We start from the raw sequence: 20,776 nt of genomic DNA on the forward strand, positions 1-20,776 counted from the left end.
AATTCGTAGAAAGAAGAAAGTACCTTCAAAGTCCCCATCTCTGGCTTTTGCTGCAAGTTCTGAGGATGATATACTTTCTTGACATAAAGCACAGTCTTCCAATGCTGCATTCCTTAAACCATGATTAACTGTAAAACAATTCAAAAGTACTCATTCACATTTTTCCAATTTTCACTTGAAAGGTTCATGTTAGAACTTCTGTGATTAGACTACAGTAGCACCTCTGTGTACCTTCTTAGACTTCTTGCTTTTTCTTTACCCTGACACAGTGATTTAAAAGTCTATTCTTCTTTGGAATGATGACAGAAATGAAACATGCTGCTATTACAGGACATGCAGTCCCCTTACTTCCAGTAGTTTAGCTGCATCCTATACTTTATTTCCCAATTCTTAAATTGGATCCTTTTAAAGAAGTAGATTATGAGAACAATGACACATTCCCTAGGTGAATAACACACATCAAATACGTACCAAAGAGAAACGTCATTCCAAAAGTCCCTGACGTTTATTTGCTCATTTTGTTCATGCCTACTTTTGTCAATGTCTTCTTTTTAATGCAAGAGTTTATCCATTAGAAATTATATCCAGCCAAGTACTATTAACTAATATATATTTCCCAATGATAATTCCTTACAGCTCCAGTTTCTTTATTACTCTTATTTGAATGTTCAGGAGTTCTTCTATTCTCTTTTTGGATTCTGTCTAACCCTATTTTATTTTTTTTTTTAAACAATGAAAAGACCAGTCTCTTCACATCATGACATGCTGCAACCACAGAACTGTTCTGGAAGTTTCAACCACAAATAATAGAGAACTGTAATGCATGTTGTGCATTATCCCACTGCAGAGTTGGGTTGGATTGGAGGTTTTCCTGCTAACTTGATCCAACTTTTAATCAAGCATGTCACATACAATCATCAATGCTTTTAAACGAAACTAAGAGAAAGGAAAAGTTTTCCATCAGGAGGAAAGGAAGTGGGGAAAAAAAAGAGCTCTGATCACCTTTAGATGCTGATAGTTCTAATCATAACAAAGGACAAAGGTAATTGCAGTCTTGCTGGGATGACATGGTTATTTTTAGATAAGTTAGCAGACTTGCCACTTTGAAAAAGAAATAATCAAAATGGTCACAGAGAAAAAAAAAAATCTTTCACTGGCTCATGATCTTGTTCTGGTTCCATTATTTTAATTATCTAGAATTAAAATGTGGGTATTTTTCTATTTTGAAGCCAAATTCTCATTCTCATCTTATAGTCTGCTCTTTGGTAACACACAGGAACACATGTAGCAATATGGAAACAGCAGCTGCACTCTGAAGTGCACTTTATTCTTCAGTATTTGCCTTAAGACATACTCCTGTGCACCTATACTTGCAGTGATTTCAACCTGTTTACAGTCTGTTTCCATGACTTCTTTTAAACTTAGGTCAAATCACTGTACAGTGAGTCCTGTCAAAAAGATAATAGTATGTTAAGGGAATTCTTGTCAAATAGTTCATGGATCCCTATTGGGCTATCAGCAGAAATTTACTATAGATCTCTTTACCTTTCTTCTGCTTTTCCTTGTCTTCTGTTTCAGGTTTGGTTGCCATAACTTCAAACAAAGTCTTTAGGATACTTCTCAGATCACTAGCATAGTTTGTCTGCAGCTGGTCAGCAACACCTTAGGAGTTCAAGAAAATGAGTAAACCATTACTAGATTACTACACTGTCCTTAAAAAAAGTTCTTAAATTTGCCGGTTGCTACTAGTGGTGGCTTCATTTATTTTTAGGGGATTACTTGCTCATGTTAGGAATAAAAATTGAACATTTAATTAAACTAATTCTCCGTAATGGTCAAATTACATTCTGGTCTTTATGTTACCAAGCAAGTCAATACACATCTTCCTTATCCTTTGGCAGGAAATACTGAGAGATTCCTTTTGCATGAAATTAGAACTGCTGCATCAAATTTCATTCCTTGAACACAATAGGACACCACCATAAAAAAGAAAGCACTTTGAAGTCAAACCTGAGACACATCCAAACTCTTTGTCGTTATAGATCTAAAATGTTTGCATCTCTGATTCTGTAAGTTCCCATCAGGTAACAGGTCCTTCTAGACCAGACTGCAACTCAGGCCCCAAAAACACAGTCCTCCTGCAACTGCATCTCTAGTCTTTTCTACCATAACTTTATGTGCACCAAAAAAAAAAAAAAGGAAAGGAATAGTTTATAAATTCAAAACAAAAGGTGACTCTCATACCTGAGATACAGACAAAAAGGCGGTGAATGAGATCATTACTGCCGTGAAATCTAGATCTGATCTTCTCTCGTGTGGCAATTTTAGCAGCCTGCAAAGCAAGCTGGATTTCTTCCTGATCGATGTCATCAGATGAACAAGAACTTGTCATTAAACTGCTGTCGGAGAAAAAAAACAATGTAAAGGAAAGTAATGTAAATCTTCACTCAGTTGTTCAGGATGTTCAGCAAATCCTAAAGGATTTATGACTCAGGCAAGACTCTACAGCAAACTGGAACTAATTGCTGTAAATTCTTGTTGAAGTTAATCAGCACACAACCAACCACCATCACATTTGACTTTCACTCTGACACAGCTGCAAAAAATTTTTAAGCATAAAATCACTTGTCCGTATTTTATTGCATTTTTCCTTAGCTATGACAAAGTGCTGTGCCATTTTTCACATTATCTTCTTCTGAAAGCTCAGTCCTGAGAACATAACTCCACCAAAAATCCTGAAGGGGAATATCAAGCTAAAAATGTGAAGGTCAGTTCTGAAGTCAACTTAGAAATTTATTAATGTTGAAACTAATGTGAAAAAAAAGGAAATTCTGAATTATGTTACCTTAAAATAGCAAGAATAGAATCTAAATATAACCTTACCAAAACAAGTGGAAAGAAGAGTCATAAAATACAATTTACACAGTACAGATGTAGATTAGTCCCCTTACAAATATAACAGTAGAAATTGCTGAAATGTCAAACTATTGTAAAAGAATGGCTCATCAACTCTAAAGAGATTAAAACGTGTTCACCAAATGTCTACCTAAAATTTATATTTTCTTTTTAAAACAAGATGCCAGGCATTCCCAAACCTTTACACCCCAACCCCCCTTGCCATTTTCCTCTTATGGAAAAGAAGCTTGAAAGAACCTCAGACCACAGGGAAGATTTGGTAGCAATCTTCAAATCAGGAATTACATAAAGTATTTGTGAATCAAGATGATTTCTTTAAAAAAGGAAGTACTTAGGGGAAAAGTAGCACTTTGCCCTTAAAAATCCTTAAATGTGAGTAAAGGGAGTGCAGGATGTAATTACACTGAAGCCCTAAGGATTCACTGTGCTGACCAAAGGAGACACAAGTCTTCTTACTCTACTACATTCCAGGACAGAAAGAACAGTAAACAATTTTTCTACACATACTGGAAAAAAATTCATATTGCCATTTATCACAAAAAGCTGGACTATCTTACTTATAATCATACTTTTGCTCTCTAAAACTCCAGCACTCCTTACTCTGCAGACAACTATGTGTTAAAAAAAGGAGTTACTAACTGCATAATAGCATGTATAACAAAAGAAGTAATTTCTAACACATTTCAATCTGCTTTTATCAAGTGCAGAAACATTCCCCACCTTGCAGATTCCATACCTATTGCAGTATGCATGAACAATTATTTCAGGATAAGACACATAAGTAACATTTATAATTACTAATAACAAAATTTTATAGAATATAGTTTTGAGATTCTACCTGTAGGTTCCACATGTAATCCTTTGAAATGTAAAAAAAATAATTTATTAGGCCATGCAATCTTAAAAGCCCTAGGAAAAACAAAACTGAAAATAAATAAGTACTGGAGATTAGCTATTGATAGAAATATCAATAGAAGATGTGCATCACGAGTACCTTAACTGGGTTCCCATTCTTTCAAACACAGAGTAAAGAGCAGGCTTGCAGGAGACTCATTTGGTTCACGTGATCTCTTGCTACTAACAAAAGAAAATCCTTGTAAAGAGATGTTATTTCTATGTTTGCAGTTCTGGCAGCACCATGACTGACTGGGTTTATTAAAGACACTGAGAACCGAGTGAGAATTCTCTCTTTCAATTTTTCTTTGCTTTTTCGTAGGGGATATAATATATCTATTATAATAGCAAGCCTGGCAGTGTGGAAAGGTCTGTGTGCAAGACAATGAAGAGGTCATGTAAGAACAGAGCTTATGAAGGTGTAAGCTGAAAGGTAGTGAGAGCCAGGAAACAACTCCTGACTTGCAGTGCTGTGCAGTTAGAGGATTGCCTCTTCACACAAATGCTCTCGTATGCAGATGAAGGAGTCTCCCTTGTTACATGGCTCTATTTTTTCTTGTTTTTTAAAAGAATTTTTCTTAGTGATATACACATTTGTATCATAAATTGCATGGAGCTCCTGACAGAGCCAAATGTAGCCTATGTTAGTTACAATGGTCTTGTTGAAACTCCTGATACACAAAAACCTTAGTGCAAGAGAAAGCAGGGGCTGATTCAAGGATGACTCTTCCCTCCAAATCACAGTTGAAGAAATATTTCAAAGTCAGGTGTTAAGTGGGCAGAGAGCTGTGAAGAGTGCTTTTCAAGAACATAAACTACTTGGTCCTTTCCCATTTTGCAGAAAGGAAGAAAGGCTCATTCCACAATTCTGACCAATTTTAATAATAATTTTTGCCTTTTCGAGACTCTTCCAAATGGGAGGAATGCAGTTTCACCTACTCCCCCCCGAGAAATGTGGTCTGACCTACTTCTGTACCAGACTACTCTGTTAGATTCTGTGGTTGTGTCATTAAGACTGGTCATGTCACCACAAGACTGGCTGGAACCGTTTTGCCCTCAAAATCCCTAGCACAGAGCACATACAAATTGCTTCAGCACTGTGAAATGGATGGGTAGCATGTATGTACACTCACATTTATAACACATGTTCATATGCACAGTCACATGTGAAGTACAATATCCAAATACAGAAGGTTCAGAAAAAAGGATATTTGGTACTTGGGATTGCTTGTGACACTGCAAAGAAAGATGTGAATGCTCCAGAATAATTTAAAACTGGACTTAAGAATTACTATGGAGTTAAAAACAATTACTCTGCCTTTATCAACACAACCAAGTCAGATTTAGACAAAAGTGACTTCAAAGAATGACTAATTACCATCTGTTCTTTACTTTAAAACACATCTTACTGTAAAAGAATGTAGCCAGAAAAATTAATATCATAGAGACAGTTAGAAAAACTGTAAGAACAGAAACACTGCAATTGTTTCAGATAAACAGCAAAACAGACAGGTTTTTTTCTAACAGGGTATCCCAAACAGTAATGATTGCATCTGTGCAAATAGATTTCTCATAATTTTTTAAACTGATATTACATAAAACAAACCTGAAATTTGATCTGCACAGTTCAATTTACCTTTTTTTTTTCCAGTTCCATAAGGAATACCTTTCCTACGTGGCTTACCTAACATGCATAATTTGGCTCAACATTCCAAGCTGATACCAGATGTGTAGGAAGCATTTCATTAATGTCAGACTACATTCAAATCTGTAATGTTTCACAAACAGCATCTGCAGAATCAAGTCTCACTGCAGAATACAAATAGCCATACTATACTACAGACAAGTCGTCATTCTCTCAACTTTTTTCTTGAAGGGAACCCTGAATTATCCAAGGAATTGAAGAGATAAAACCAAAATATGCATGGAACTCCCCTTGTGAAATGTTTATCATATACACAATGCTTATAATGTATTTCTTTTTCAAACTGTAAAAACATTGCAAACTTAACACATCTAAAGATGAACATAAAGAAATAAGATTTTATATCAAAGGTTGATTCCAAACAGTAAACCTGCTTATACTTTATAAAGGAACAGGTACCCTTTGGTAGATACAACAGATTAGCTTTTTGCTTAAACTTGGCTAGCATATACCCATTTTAAAATTACACTTCCTTTTTAATGTTAAAAGAGTTTATTAAGACTCTTTCAACCCTTTCAAGATGTATCTCTAGAACCGTTGCTTGGTCTCAAGGTTTGTGAAATTTAGTCAAATACGTACAAGCAAACAGAAGTCAATAATGTAATTGTATGCAATATCATCTTTCACCTGTGAAAACAGTTTGATTTACAGCTTTTACATTCCAAAGGAGATTTGTGAGCCAGGTTAAGTAGTAGCACACATACATAATGGAAAACAGGACTGTGGAACAAGGTTATGATTGACATTTTCAGAAGTGGCCAGACACCTGTGATACTGTAAGGTTTTGTGCTGTATTTGTTGGTCATTGACACTCATCCAAGAACAGCAAAAGCAGTTAAGTCTAAAACAAAACAACCAAAGTAAATTGACTGAAAATTGGTCCAAACGTAAGTATTTTACATTTGTGCTCAAAAAATAGTCAAGAGCTGTAGAAAGCTGTAACCACTCATAGACATCTCCTTCCAAATTTGTCTAGAAATGTTTGGTTCTTTAAACCTGAAATCTGCTCTGAACAAATGCAAAACATATGAGATTCTCTGAAAGAACCTGTCACTACTAACAAACAAATCTTCAGAGTATCTTAAGAATGTATTAAATATACAGCAGTGACAGATAAAAAGAATTTAAAAGCTCTATGTATCAAATATGTTGAATACAAAAAATCAACTGAATGATCATGTTTTCAAACAAATTCAAAAAAATGTTTTTTAAAAAAGTGGTTCGCTTTTGTTTCTTTGTCCTTCAAAATCTTAGATCAAAAGCAATAGGTGGTCACTACTTGCAAAGGAGAAAACCCAACATATTCATTCTACTACACACTGTAGAATTGGAGAATGGTTAGGGTTGGAAAGGGACCTTAAAGGTCATCAAGCTTCAACAGAAATATGTGACACAATTATGTCATCGAATTTAAAAGGAAAGTAAGACCACTCTTTTGGTCTCTGATTTCAGGCAAGGTCTTCAATTACAAATAATTTTCAGGAATAGATTTCCAAAGATTGTCGGTGGTGCCTTTAAACAGAGAAAGCTCAAGTTTCAGCCAAACTCATGCCAACCAACTTTAAGAGCAAAACTCTTAGAAGTTCTATGAACAATAATACAAATATTTACTAGAAAAGAATTTACTACAGAATTCAGTATATACCCTTACCAATTATACTATATAAATACCTGTGACTCCAGGGATTCCTATTCAGTTTGCTCTGGAAATCTCCAGCAAACTACACAAGCACAGTCAGAAGCAGGACAACTATTTGCAATAAAACAGGTAACACCTTCCTGATGTACTGTGAAATCAAAGCTTGTGAATCCACTTCAGTGAATTCAAAATCTTGTGTATTAAATGGTACTATTGTGATGCAGAGGATCAGCCAGAGATGCATTTTGAGACCAAGGTGCTCTTCAGGACAGGTTTATATGAGCTGTATAGCAGCAGGTGAAGCACCTTCTACAGTAAGGAAATTGTTAAAACAAAACTTTGCAGAAGGTTTTGTGATTTCTCACATTCTTAATGTCCTACATAGAAGGACATTACAGTTATAAACCACGTTGAAAGTTTTTACAAAGGGACAGTAGCCCGATTCTTTAATATAAATTAGGGTTCATTTAAAAATAGATGAGAGACTACCTAAAAATTATCAGACAGTGCAGTTCCTTGGACTTAAATGACATCAATTAATTTGCACTAATTGGCCTTAACAAATCTCTCATGTCCATTATTTAATGCCACATGTTTTGAATAATGAAAAATATACACATGTATAGATATATCAGGTCCATGAATTTCCCTATATACATCAGTACATTTAGAAGATTCTAGTTCTTACACTATTTCTTGAAACATATTACCATGAGCTCCATGGCTTTCATTCTGGCCCATACAGAACTTAGCACAATGTCCACCTTATGCTCTGTGTACAATATCAAAAACAAACACTTTTTAGCCCATCTATGACCTTTAAGGTTCTCTCCCATTTGAATTTTTTCATACTTATGGTAAATAAGAAAAAAAAAAAAAAGAAACCAAAATGTTTGCAGGCAAATCTATGTTATTATTGTTTGCACAGTAAGTGGTACATTGCTCCCACTTATATTTGTATAGGCTGTAAGTGGAAATCTCACCACTAACCTGTCAGCCAAACTATTACTCTTACTTTTCTACTTCACAAGGCTGCAGTCAACTCGGGGTTCCAATTTGCTAAAAATAACAAACAATAAACTTCAAAGGCCATGTAAAGGAACAAACACAATAGTTGGGAAAAGACAAAGGTTGCATACATGAAGAACGACGAGAGGAAAATTATACAGGTTTAGGTAAGAGAAATGTAACTCTGTATAAAAAACCCCACTACCTCCCATCCTATTTTGTGCAGTATCTCTAGTGTTTCTTTTTGGATTCTCTCAGAAGAAACACAATAAACAGTAGGCTAGAACTTCCTGGTTTTTAAGGTGCTAGTTTTGATATGGTTGGAAAAAAACCTGTGAAAGTCATGGGTTCTTACAATTATTTTAAGTGAAGAGAGTGGCTAGAAATCAATTGTAGAGTCATTTAAACCCAAGCCAGAACATGTCTTATTATTTGGGTAATAGCATATATTTATTTAGCCAAAGACTATGTTTTAAGGAACAACCCCAGAAGCTACATTTAAAGCAGACTAAAAAAATCTTCAATGCAGAACTTTATTTCCTGACTTTTAAACCCTAATATTTTATTAAGTCAATAGAGTTTTAAAATTTAATCCCTTAGGTATTTTCTCTTTGTTTTAAGAGAAAAGGTTAAAGGGAGCGGGGATGACCCCCACCAACCCACCCTGAAAACATGTCCAAGGCTTCAGAACTTTATCTTGAGAAACAAGTAATATAACTGCATGCAAATCCCTCTAGCTAGAAATCACCAAAAGAACTGGACTTGACAACAGTATTATCACATGTATTAGTAATGTCCAGCTCCATTCACAGTAGGACATGTGCTAGAAGCCCCATCTGCTGTCAACCTTTTGAATTCCTCAGTAGGGGGAATTACTTTCCATATACTGCAAGATTTGCAGAAGCCCGTTCTTAGCTTCTTTTGCCCCTGTGGGCAATCTGAGGCTGGCTAATTAAAATAAGGAATTTGGCTAACGGGATTATCCATATGTCCTAAATGATACTTTCAGCCAGGAAAAAGTCCTGAGCACTGAAGATGGTTGAATTCAAAATCAATATCAATAACTTCTGCTCCCATACCCTGGCAGCTTCTGCAGCTGCCCACTCTGTTGGAAGAACATCTCCTTGCATCTTTCCTCAGCTCTTCCAACCTCAAACTCCAGAGCATTTCTCATTTGGACTGCAAAAACCACAGCTGTTAAAGCAGCATCTTGCTAAACAGACCCATGATAAGAAACTCTACCTAGATAACTGGTTTATTCAAACTCATTACCACTTTAGACTGGGTTTTCAGACGAATGCAAAAGTCAGTATTTCAAATAGGAATTAAAATAAACAACACTGCCAGTGCAAAATATATCAACTTTTACAGTGCTTTCTCCCACATAGCTGTTTTGGTCATTATAGATAAAACTTCTGTGAGTGTGCATATGAACAAATAACTGAAGCATTAGTAATCAACACAGCTGCTTTCTAACCATCAAATGAATGTTAGAAAGTACCACATTTACTGCTTTACTTAAAATTTAAACCATAAATGGATAAAAGTTAAAGTTATTGTGAAATTCAAGAAAAAACAGAACTGAAAAAACAAGAAGTTAGAATATTGCTTAGGTTCTACTACGATTTTTTCAATTCCACCATGACATTGTTTTCTAACACTTCCTTGCAATCAAACATACGTTTAAAGCTCTCACTCACACTGCAAAAGGATAAATAAAATGAAATTAGAGCACAGAAATATTTAAACTTCAAAAATATATCCTGAACTGGAAAAACTGAAAGTGAAAACCACGAATAGTATATAGCACTTATGACAAAATAGTATGGAATATCAGCTCTGGTATCCAATACAGGGATAAAAACCCACCAGTTCCAGCTTTTACTCTTTACCCAGAACTTGACACAGGACAGACAGAACCTGGATACCTGATACTAATACTTTCAGGGGCAAAGAATAACTTCATACAGCTTTTCAGCAATATCCTCTGCAATACATAAGCCACTATTCTGCATGGCATCGTAACAAGTGAATTAATTTAGCATCCAATTCCTGCAGATACACTCTCGAGTTGCAACTCCTGTGTGAGGCAGAAACAGAGATGGAAAAGCAGCCTTGAAAAACATTCTCCAGTAAGAGGAACTCTGAGGGAAACTTATTAGCACAATATTTTCACATTTCTTCCATCAGTTCCCTCAAAAAATAATACGGAACAAGCAGCAGAAGCATTAAAGCATCATAAGGTTTAAGAGAATCCCATAGGAATTCCATATCCAGACGTGGGAGTCAAAGCTGAGAAAAGCTAATTAAAGTATTAGGTGGAGTCTTAAAATTTTAATTAGAAAAGAAAGATTTCTCTTCATTTTTCACCTTCAATGTCGCTATAAGTATGAGGAAATCCTCTTTTTTCCTCCAATCTAATTGTGATTTTACAATGTATCTGTAGGCATTGTCAAAAACTCTGCAAAACTGCAGTTACTATAGTGATTTTAATTACACATAATCTCAATACTCCCAAACATGCTATTCAAAGGGTTTTACTGGGGAAAAAAACCACTAATCTGCAAAATAAAATCTAATTTCTGAAAGCCAGTAATTTTGTTCTATTAGTATCACAGGAAACACCAAGTGACATTCAACAACAGATTTTTTTTCACATCACTAAAATGAACATGATTATAATTGTGGCCAAATTACTAAAAATGAAAATTACAACTGAGCTATGCAGAAACAAGAACACAGACCTATTATGATCACTTTGTGTCAGTCTCCAGCCAGACAATATGCTTGATATGCCACTTGGAATATAGCCCCCAAATGGCAAATTTTAGGGTGTCTACCAATTCTGCTTGAACAGTCTTATTGCCTCTGCCACTGATGCTAGTCAGCTTAAAATACTGCCCTATTTTACTTGATTTACACAGAGAGCAGTATATTCTATATTTACTTCAACCACATCGAACATTTTAACACCTCTAAAATATGAAGTCTATTATTTTAATAGAGAAAGACCAAAAAACTTGAAACAACTGAATTTTCACCTTCTCACTGCAACAAGCACTTGTTAACAAGTAGCTTACACAAGGTGCCTGGGATATTCCTTGAGAGGATAAAATCTGCAACAGTTACTTGTTACTAAAGACAAAGATAAGCATAAAATATAAAATACCATGTAGAATATCCTAGAAAGGAACACTGTAGCTTAGAAAATGCTGCACCATTTGGAGATTTAATTTTTTTTTTGTCTTGCGGGGTGAAGAACAAGATAGGCATGAAACACATCAAGAAGAATCCTGGCGGTGAAAACCTAGAGACATCTGCTTCAGTCACATATGTCTCACTGACTAAAATCATAAGCAAAAGCTGACAGACCTCATCAACACTGACTTTTTTGTTTTGCTAGTACTGCTCAGCTGGTTGTTGGGGCAAGGGATTTAGAAGCAAAACAAGAAGGCTGTATGCAGCAGCCTGTTTATGTATTAATAGTGTCCTCACACTGCATGAGTGACAGAGCTGTACAAAACAGCACAGACTTTCAGTGCCTAAGACATACACAGACAGTTTGCAGTTCAAAATCATTAGGCAGGAAGAGCATCTATACTGGGAGTCAAGTCAGATTTGCTCAAGGTATAAACCCCTTTCTCTTCCCACAACTCTTTTCACTGAGCTCTTTATTTCCCTGATTCCGGTACAGTACATGTAAAGCCATTACTAACTAACAGCCTTTTTCAGATTATGAGCAGTCTCTCCACAAAAAAAACCTTGACAGAAAAAAAGGGGGGAAAGAAAATCTACAGTAACGTACCGATCAAAACAAAAATGACAGTACCAAACATTAATGCAGAATTAATCCGCCAGTTTGCATAGTTTCAAATATAACCTGACCAGGTTAACAATGGTAACAGTGCAAGACAGGAGAACTGAAGACAGAGCTGATCAGGTAGACTGACACTTCAGTTCAAATACATTGTTAATGTATTTGTTGTCCTCCATGCTATCATCTGCAAGATCCCCAGAGTAGTTGTGATCTCTGTTGAAACCTAGGGCATCGTGCTTTGATAGCATAAATTCTGTACCATGAGATGAAAGAACTCAATTCTCCTACTATAATTTACAGTTCTGGCAAATTACCAAGTTCTTTTCCCTTCTTGTATAATTTTTGAGGCACTGAAATAAAACCTGTTTTTGTAAGAAACTGTCCACCCCTAAGAATTTTGCTTGATCTGCCAGTTGGGCAAGAAACTGGCTGACAGTTCACACTCAGGGAGTGCTGACCACTGGTTTATACTCAGGCTGGCAGCCTGCCACAAGTGGGAATCCTCAGGGGTGGACACTGGGCCTCACGCTGTTCATGACCACCAGGAACCATCTGAGACTGCGAGCACCATCGCCAGGTTGGCTGACCCTGGGTGGAGAGGTGGATGTGCCAGCAGGGAAAGCCATCACTCAGACCAGGACAGGTTGGAACAGAGAGTTGGCAAGAACAGTGTGGAGTTTAACAGAGACAAGTGTAATGTCCTGCAGCAGTGACAACACCAAAGAGCCCGGGACAGGCTGGGATCCCTTGCTGTAGGGGGACCTGGGGGTCCCAGTGGACAACAGGCATCAGCAGTGAAGCTGCTGCAGCAGGGAAGGCAAATGGGATGCTGGGATGCACCACAGGGGCACCACTAGCAGAGATGAGAGATGTGACCATCTCAATCTACCAAGTGCTTGTAACTGGAGTACTACTTGTGTCTAGTTCTCATCCCCACAGTTCAAGAAAAGACACAGACAGTAGAGCATCCGAAGGAGGGCCATGAAGATGATGGAGAACCTATCCTACAAAAAGAGACTGAAGGAGTTGGGTATTTTATTTCCTGGAGAAGAGAAGGCTCCAGGGATCTCACCACAGTACAGCAGTACATAAAGAGTGGCTATAAAAAGGAGGGACTCTTCTCAAGATGCCACATGGAGAGGACAAGTTGCAATGGGAGAAGTTTCATCTTGATATAATGAAAAAATACTTTACACTAAGAACAGGCAGTCCCTGAAAAAAACTCGCTTGGGATGTGGAAGAGTCCTCATGACTGGAGGTTTTCAAGATGCAACTGGACAAGGTACTAGATAATCCACCTAGGCTTACTTTCCAACAAAAAGTTGGACCAGATGATCTTCTGAGGTCCTTTCCAACCTGGGCTGTTTCATGACTCCATGAACTGACTGGCAAGGCACCTTCAAACAGCCTCCTGCAAAACACCATCTATTTCTGCAGCAGGTAACTAAAATTTCAGTTCTTAAATATAAGAGATTTCGTATTCTAAATACCGCAATAACCTTCCCTGCCTTGTTTCACACATGTGTCTTTATACTAACAGGGATATACTCAAAATACACATAAAGTAAGCCATATGCTTCAACTATATTCAACAAGCCAATGACCGTGGGATCTACCCGCATGTACACAAATACAGATATTCTAACTGAAATAGCCAGATAAATATCCCACTCTAATTGCTGGCAGTCTTGCTGTTTTGGCATAAATTTGAGTCACAATTCATTGCAGATGCTTCCTTTTACAGACCATAAACAGGCTAAAACTTCACCACAAATTTTTGTAAATACTTAAAACAGTAGAAAAACGTACCACAACCCCCCAGTATTTAAGCTGCAAAGACATATCTAAATAAATAAAGAAAAAACCAGATACCTGTTGACTACAGAAGGCATCTAATGTATCATTAGGATTAGTTTTAAAAGTTATTATTTATATTTAAAGTTGTCATTTATTGGCTTGTCATAACCTTAAAATGAAGAAATAGGGTTTACCATCTATTCTAGCAGGCAAATATTTGAATACAGAATTCATTAGTATTTCTTCCTCCCTTGCACTTTTACACCAAGAACTTCAATGACGTTTTGAAATCAGCTAATTGCAACCACCTTGTTCTTCTGTTGTCTCATTTACTTTTCCTCATCATTCCCAAAGCAACACTTTTCTTGCATTTTCTAGCTCCAGTCTTTCAAAGAACTTGATATGCTTAAGGAATGCACCTAAGTCCTCTCATTCTGTTAGCAGATTAGGTTCACTTAGGTTTCCCCTCAAAGTAATGGCTATGTCAGGATCTTGTCCAATAATCCAAACATGCTGAAAGCTGACAAATTCCTGCAGTTTATTTTTAAAAATCACTGACTTCACTACTTCAAGCACTGAAATGGATAAGATTTCAGAGATGTATTTTATTACCTGCCTGTTTATGATTTAGTAAGTTATAGTTATACTAAAAATGGTTCTCAAAACAACATTTATGGAAAGAAACCATTAATAAGGAAAAACTGGGTGGATTTTTTTTCCTGGAGCTGGTATATCAATGGACCTATTGCCACTTCCCTGCTGTAGGGCAATTTTCACTCAAGTCACTGATGTACAAAAGACTTGGGCATAGTCTTTGAAGTCTGCATAAAAACACAGTTTCTCTGAGACTTTCTGAAATACACAGAACACATTTATTCCTTGCTAGGAAAGCTAACTACTGGTGTGGGCATCTCAAATCTGGATACTGCTTAATAAACATTTTGCAAAAAATTATCTTCTGAACTGGGCTGAAGTTTTAACCATCAGACCTCTGAGACTAGAAAGCGGAACCTTCTACACAGATCAGGTGCCAGTGAAATCGTCAACCTTTCCTTAGCAAAATCATTTGAGAAGCCCTCCGTATCTTTATTTCTTCCCTAATTTGTGCTCTAGCAACCTTGAGCAAAGTTTACAACTCTTTTTCAAATTACTGTGTGAACAGTCAGCAATCCACGTATGCAACCATGATTCTCATTTAAGACTGAAAATCTTCAACCCAGATGCAATTCAACAAATTAATTACACATTTAACCGAGGTTTCCGCTTTTCTCCAGTGACTAAACGGGGAACCTTCAGGAACTCCAAATTTAGGAGTTTGGTGCCTAAAATTAGGTGGGATAAATATAGCTCTAAAAAAATTACACAGCGTTGGTTGATGATTGAAAATGTCCAAGGCAGTAAATCATAGGCTGACTTGAAACAGCCTCTTTAACTGGTCCCAAATGGCTCCTTACAGTCCTGACAGGTTTTTCCTCCCAGTAAAATCGAAAATGGCAAACAACGACCCATGGGTTGAATGGTGTTCTGGGATCCAAGGAGCGAGAATTTTCTTCCTGGTTCTCCATTTGGAAAATGGATACTGACTACTTACTGGCACAAAGGGGTTGCTTACATTTCACAGGAGGCTGGAAGGCTACATAAATGTATTTCAAGAATTCTATGTTTACTCAATTACTTTTCAGATAAAACTGAAAATGTTACATATAATTTCTAATTGTTGTTAAGTGAAAAGAGCAAGACATTAAGTATGTTAAAGTCACATATTTCAGAAGAAAATGAAACAAAAAACAATTTAGGTATTATTTTGGCTATGTCAGAAAAAAGCATTTTAGAGATGGCATTTGCAAGGAACATGCTTGTTGTAGTAAACAAATAATGCAACTCTAGAGAAATTGTTTAATAGGCAAATAAAACTCTTTAGGTAAAAAAAACATAAAAGAAGAGGGAAGCCCTTTAAAAATAATGTATCCTAAAATATAATACAAGTAGATGTACTGAATATTACATTTCTATGCACAAAGATCTAGGAACATACTGTTGTGAAGCAGTTAGATTTCTAAACTTTTTTTTCCTTCTTTTACTTCATTAAAATAAGTCATTAAAAGGAGTTTAAATTTTTTTCAAACTAAGTATTTCAAAAGGGGAAATTCCTATCATTATAGTCAAGCAGGCAGCTGTTTTCTTTTACTGGACCACAAACTACTAGATCTCCAGTAACATCACTCAGATGCAGAAAAACAGGCAACTTAGATTTTGCCAAATCACCCAGGGATGATACAATGCTATAGTTCAGTGGACAAGAGCCCAAAGGAACATGTACAAATACTGCCTTATAAATCAAACTTTAATTTACCTAAGCATCAATAAAGTGGCAACTGCAATACTAACATATGAAGGCAGTACAGTAAGGCCTTGAAAAGAGGTGGTGTGCCTAATGAAGACTTATTCTCACTGCTCCAGTTATTCCTGAAGAGTAAATGAGGCTACTTCTACCACCCGTTCAGACAATGTTGTGTGAAAGTGTTTGATGTATACAGTATTTAGAATAGGGCAGCTGTTGCATGCAGGTAAATTGGGTTTTGTTCGAAGAACAGTCGAAAGGAAATCTATTTCAAAATTAAAACAATGAAAACCAGTTTTTGTTGCATCTTTCTGTCCTTATTTAAAAAATACAAAACTCCAAAAAAATTGAGCTTGAAGACAGATACAGCCTAAAAAATCCATAATTAGTATTTTTAGTATTCCATCTATCACTATTAGAAAAGCCATTTTACTTTCTCTTTTTATCCCCAAACCTAGGCAAAATTTAAAACTCCTAAAGTTCAAATGAAGTGCTGGGTAGAGACGAACAGATGAAAAAAAGAGGGCACAAGAGGCAGTGGAGGAAGATCTATATCAGCTGAATTTCATATTGTCTGTACCAGAGTAAAAACGTTCTTGCATATACACTGTATGCAATACATCACATAGATATATGTTACACAAACACTGAAAAAAAGTAAAGAACTCATATTTATGCTTTAGTGACATATTTCTGCCCTAAACTTTATTCCTTTATTATTCTCATTAAATGCTTTGAACAAAACTAAAGTTAAAACTCTCATGCAGTTTCAGAAGATGAGAATATAGACTAGTATTCTTACCAGTTTTGACCAACAACACAGTGGAAGCTAAAGTATTATTAACTGGAACACTCCTTCGTTTCACTACTTCATTTTACCAGGCAAAACAGAATGGAAAAAACATGTTTTCTAGAAAGCCAAGGACTAGCTAAGAAAAGCATTTGTTACTTTTCAAGCTATGACCCGAAGTATCTCCAAAGAAATGCCATATGGACAACTAAAAGCGAGATCGTGGACATATGTAATTGATTCCTGTATGCATTAAAACTTTTCCATAAATAGTTGCCTCTCAGTTGTCACAGCACTGAAGAAAGCTGCTAGGTAAAAACAAAACCAAACCAAAACAAAAAAGCACCTGTTGTCCAAAAGGAAGAATACTCAGAAGTGTTGCTGTCACTTGATTAATTCAATGAAAATTTTTAACCGAGCGTACGTCAATACCATCCGTCAAATCTGACTGCGAAGTGATGTTATTACCTCAGAGCGTATATGCTGGAGAGACTACATGTAGTGACAGAAACACTCTCATAGTCACTGCTGGAGATGGAGCTGAGGGGGGAATCACGTAAGCCATCCTGAGAACTGAAAAAACATACGGAAACAAAATGAACTGCTGAAGCCAACAAAGGTAAAAACAGAGCACTGAGATAAGTCATGGCTTGTCATGGATCATACAGAAATAAGAATAAACTGGCAGTTGCGTTTTTGCTCTTCAGAAAATGATACAAACCTATTCTGTTTTCTTCCCAAAAGGACAGAAAATTCGGCAAAACCAGTGGGCACACACCTTAAAAAAAATCTTCAATGTAATTCATGCTGTGCAGTTAAAACATTCAGGAAAGAATCAACCATCTTACATTTTCATCAGAGATGGAGGGAATAGCATGCCCATGCTGCTAAGTGTTGCAAAACTTTATAATGAAGACATAACAAAACTCAAAGTTCATAAAGTCACCATGGGTTTCAGGCCAAAATACCCTAAACCATTGTCCTAGTTAGAACAGTTGGGACCGATTCATCACTGGATGGGTGTAGCCCAAAACTGTGTATTCTATAGCCTTCCATGCCATTTCCCAGAAACTGTTGTCAGTAGAGGCCTGTGAGGTGGGGGGATGTTCCTGTCCTCATGCCCTTTTGTGGAATTCCCTGCTCTGAGGGAAGGACTGAGCACCCTCATACCCTTTTATGGAATTCCCCACTCTGAGGGAAGGACTGAGCACCCTCATACCCTTTTATGGAATTCCCCACTCTGAGGGAAGGACTGAGCACCCTCATACCCTTTTATGGAATTCCCCACTCTGAGGGAAGGACTGAGCTTTCCTGCCTGAGCTGGAGAATATATAAACCTGGAGTTTCGGAACCTTTCCACCACTCGTGGGATCCAGAGGAGGACTGCAGCTCACCACTCTCAGCCTGACTGCAGCTCACCGCTCTCAGCCTGACTGAGACCACCACCCTCGGCTGGACTGCAATCACCACTTTTGACAAGACTGCAACAGCTCTCCCACCAGCAGGTTTTTTCCCCTCTCCTTTTACTTTGGACTCAGGGGCGGCCCCAAGGAACACCACTTTGTTTGTGCCCCGGGGTGCTGGGTTATACATTTGGGCTTTGTGGGTTAAAACCAATTGCTTGTCTGTATAATCGTACTTATTGTATTATTTTATTAAATTGTTATTCTGACTTATAATCTCTCTTTTGAGTTGAGTTCATTTCCCCTGCTGGTTAACTTTTAAACCAGCACAACCATACATTTCAAAAACTTCTGAACATTGTGACAAATTTGACCTATGTTCCCTTCCCCTTGGAAGGAAAAAGTCTGTTAGCAGAGAGCTGACTGTTGATGGAGCTGAACATAATACACCTACCCCTCACCCTAAGTTTGCTCAGTCCCTATAACTGCCATATATGTACCTCAAATTTTGTGCTTTAAGTCAACAGATAAGCAGGAAGGAGCAGTCCCATGGCAAACCACTGACACGTCATTAGTGGAAATCCACTAGCTACTGAGTAAAAGGATATGAATAATTTAAATGAATGGTACAGAACTTGTCTCTGGCATCCCAAGACTAATAAAAAGCCTTTAAATAACAGATCATTTTAGATCTTACATCATATTATCAACATAAACTAGGATTAGAGGAATAAAAGTAGTTTCATAAGCACTACAAAACTATCTTGTAAAGACCAATTTTTTGTTTCAGTAACAATTTACTGCTCAGCTATTGGAAATTCCACAAGCTGAAAAAAATTAAATTATACTAAATAAGAAAATACGTAATCCTGAGCAGAGATATCAAAGCTGTATTGGCTCTAGGCGGTGCAGAAGATTCATTCAAGCCTGCTGAACTTAAATGTTCAGTCAACAGAAATCTTTGGACAATGCAAAGAGAAACCTAAGAAACATCTCTAGTTAAAGGAGAGGTAGTTATATAAGTCAGAGTTATTTTATCTATGTTACTTATCCACAATTACTAGCAAATTTTTTTTTATGCTCTTTTGCTTTTTAGGCATATGCAAACCAGCTACATTCCAAACTCTTCTCTTTTACCAAATTTACTATTGTAGCTATTTTTTCAGCTAGAAGTCTGGAAGAATGCTTAGAGGGAATTCTTCAAAGCAGTGTATGGAAGGTATGTGCTCTAATCCCACTAAGAAATAATAGGATTTGTTTGCATACCTCCCACTAATCACTCAGAAAATGTACCCCTTCATGTTTCTCATTTCTGATTGCCAATTTGAAAATAAATCCCAAGTGTACCATGCTTTAGTTGAAAGGAGAGACTTCACAACCGGAAAATAATTTTATCAGACTTGAACAAAAATCTATTTAACTTTCATTCGTTTTATGTAATTTCCCTTGCTAATTCTGCTCATTATGAAGAGATATATGCATTTAAACAAAGGCTTACTCTTTTATAGCTCATCACCTTTACCCATCCAATCTTACAATATGGTCACACCACTAAAATGTACTTTTACTATCTGTTTTATGGCAGTTAAATGATATTAAAAAAACCATTAGCATGTAATTTCACACCATGATTGGGCAGGTGTGGTGGTGTGCTCACCCCTCTTTTCTCTTTAAGCAGTGGCCAAAAACAGCAGTAGTGATGGCTGCACCCAAGTTGGGTTCTGGGGAGACAGACAACACAGCAGTCAAGGGCCACAAATCTTTCTCAGCAGCTGAGGGGTAGTGGAGCATGCACCAAATAAAGTACAACTGGTATGCAAATATGACTATCAGTCAATCATCTTAGCTCATAAATAGTGGACAGTCCAGGGCACACTGAGCTCTCCTGCATGGCAACAAGCTGCATGCCAGAACCTCCCCTTGAGTGGGGATGCCTCCCAAGGTTACTCCTCAAGGCTGAGAGAATCCTTACCATATCAGATACTCAGCAAGTGAACTTGGAATAAGCATGTAGAAGTGTTGCAATATTAGCTAAGTGACAAAAAGACTGACTGCACATATATAATCCTTTAGACATAAACTACTGACCAAGACCAGGATTAAGTCTGGAGCCAGCTGCAACCCAGAATCCTCTCTGAGATGTCTTCCCTGAAGGGTGTTCTCTGAACCTCCTGACTCAATGAAAGGGTCTCCCTGGCAGTTTTGTCTGACCCCCCTCTGTTCTCTATGCACTAAATACTGAAGTGTACCTTGGCATCAAATCTTATTAAACCACTGTCACATTTACCATTGAATTTTGTTAAGTCATTGTCCAGTAGCATTTATATATATTGTTGCTTCTGTATTGCGAGTGAAGCCCATCACTCTTTCTGCAACAGCAGGAGAAGCTGCCTTGCAAATATGACATGTATTGTTCAAAATAAAGTAATCTTTGAACAGCAGAATCAGGAAACAAGAACAACTAGC

The 20,776-nt window shown here is 37.0% G+C and overlaps 1 protein-coding gene across 5 annotated transcripts in view; it reads right to left on the reverse strand.

Moving 5' to 3' along the window:
• Positions 1-20,776, reverse strand: part of ZFYVE28 (zinc finger FYVE-type containing 28) — a 153,015-nt gene that overhangs the window by 14,470 nt on the left and 117,769 nt on the right. The window contains exons 9-13 of one of the 5 annotated variants that reach the window (XM_032685145.1): positions 17,376-17,480; positions 3,755-3,775; positions 2,245-2,396; positions 1,546-1,662; positions 24-128 (exon numbers count right to left, since the gene is read on the reverse strand). In XM_032685145.1, coding sequence (XP_032541036.1) covers positions 24-128; positions 1,546-1,662; positions 2,245-2,396; positions 3,755-3,775; positions 17,376-17,480 — 500 coding nt within the window. Of the gene's footprint in view, positions 1-23; positions 129-1,545; positions 1,663-2,244; positions 2,400-3,754; positions 3,776-17,375; positions 17,481-20,776 lie in introns of all 5 variants that reach the window. The other 4 variants (XM_032685147.1, XM_032685146.1, XM_032685149.1 and 1 more) reach the window with 4 other exon arrangements.

This window comes from Chiroxiphia lanceolata, chromosome 4, assembly GCF_009829145.1.
Source record: "Chiroxiphia lanceolata isolate bChiLan1 chromosome 4, bChiLan1.pri, whole genome shotgun sequence".
Taxonomy (NCBI): Eukaryota; Metazoa; Chordata; class Aves; order Passeriformes; family Pipridae; genus Chiroxiphia; species Chiroxiphia lanceolata.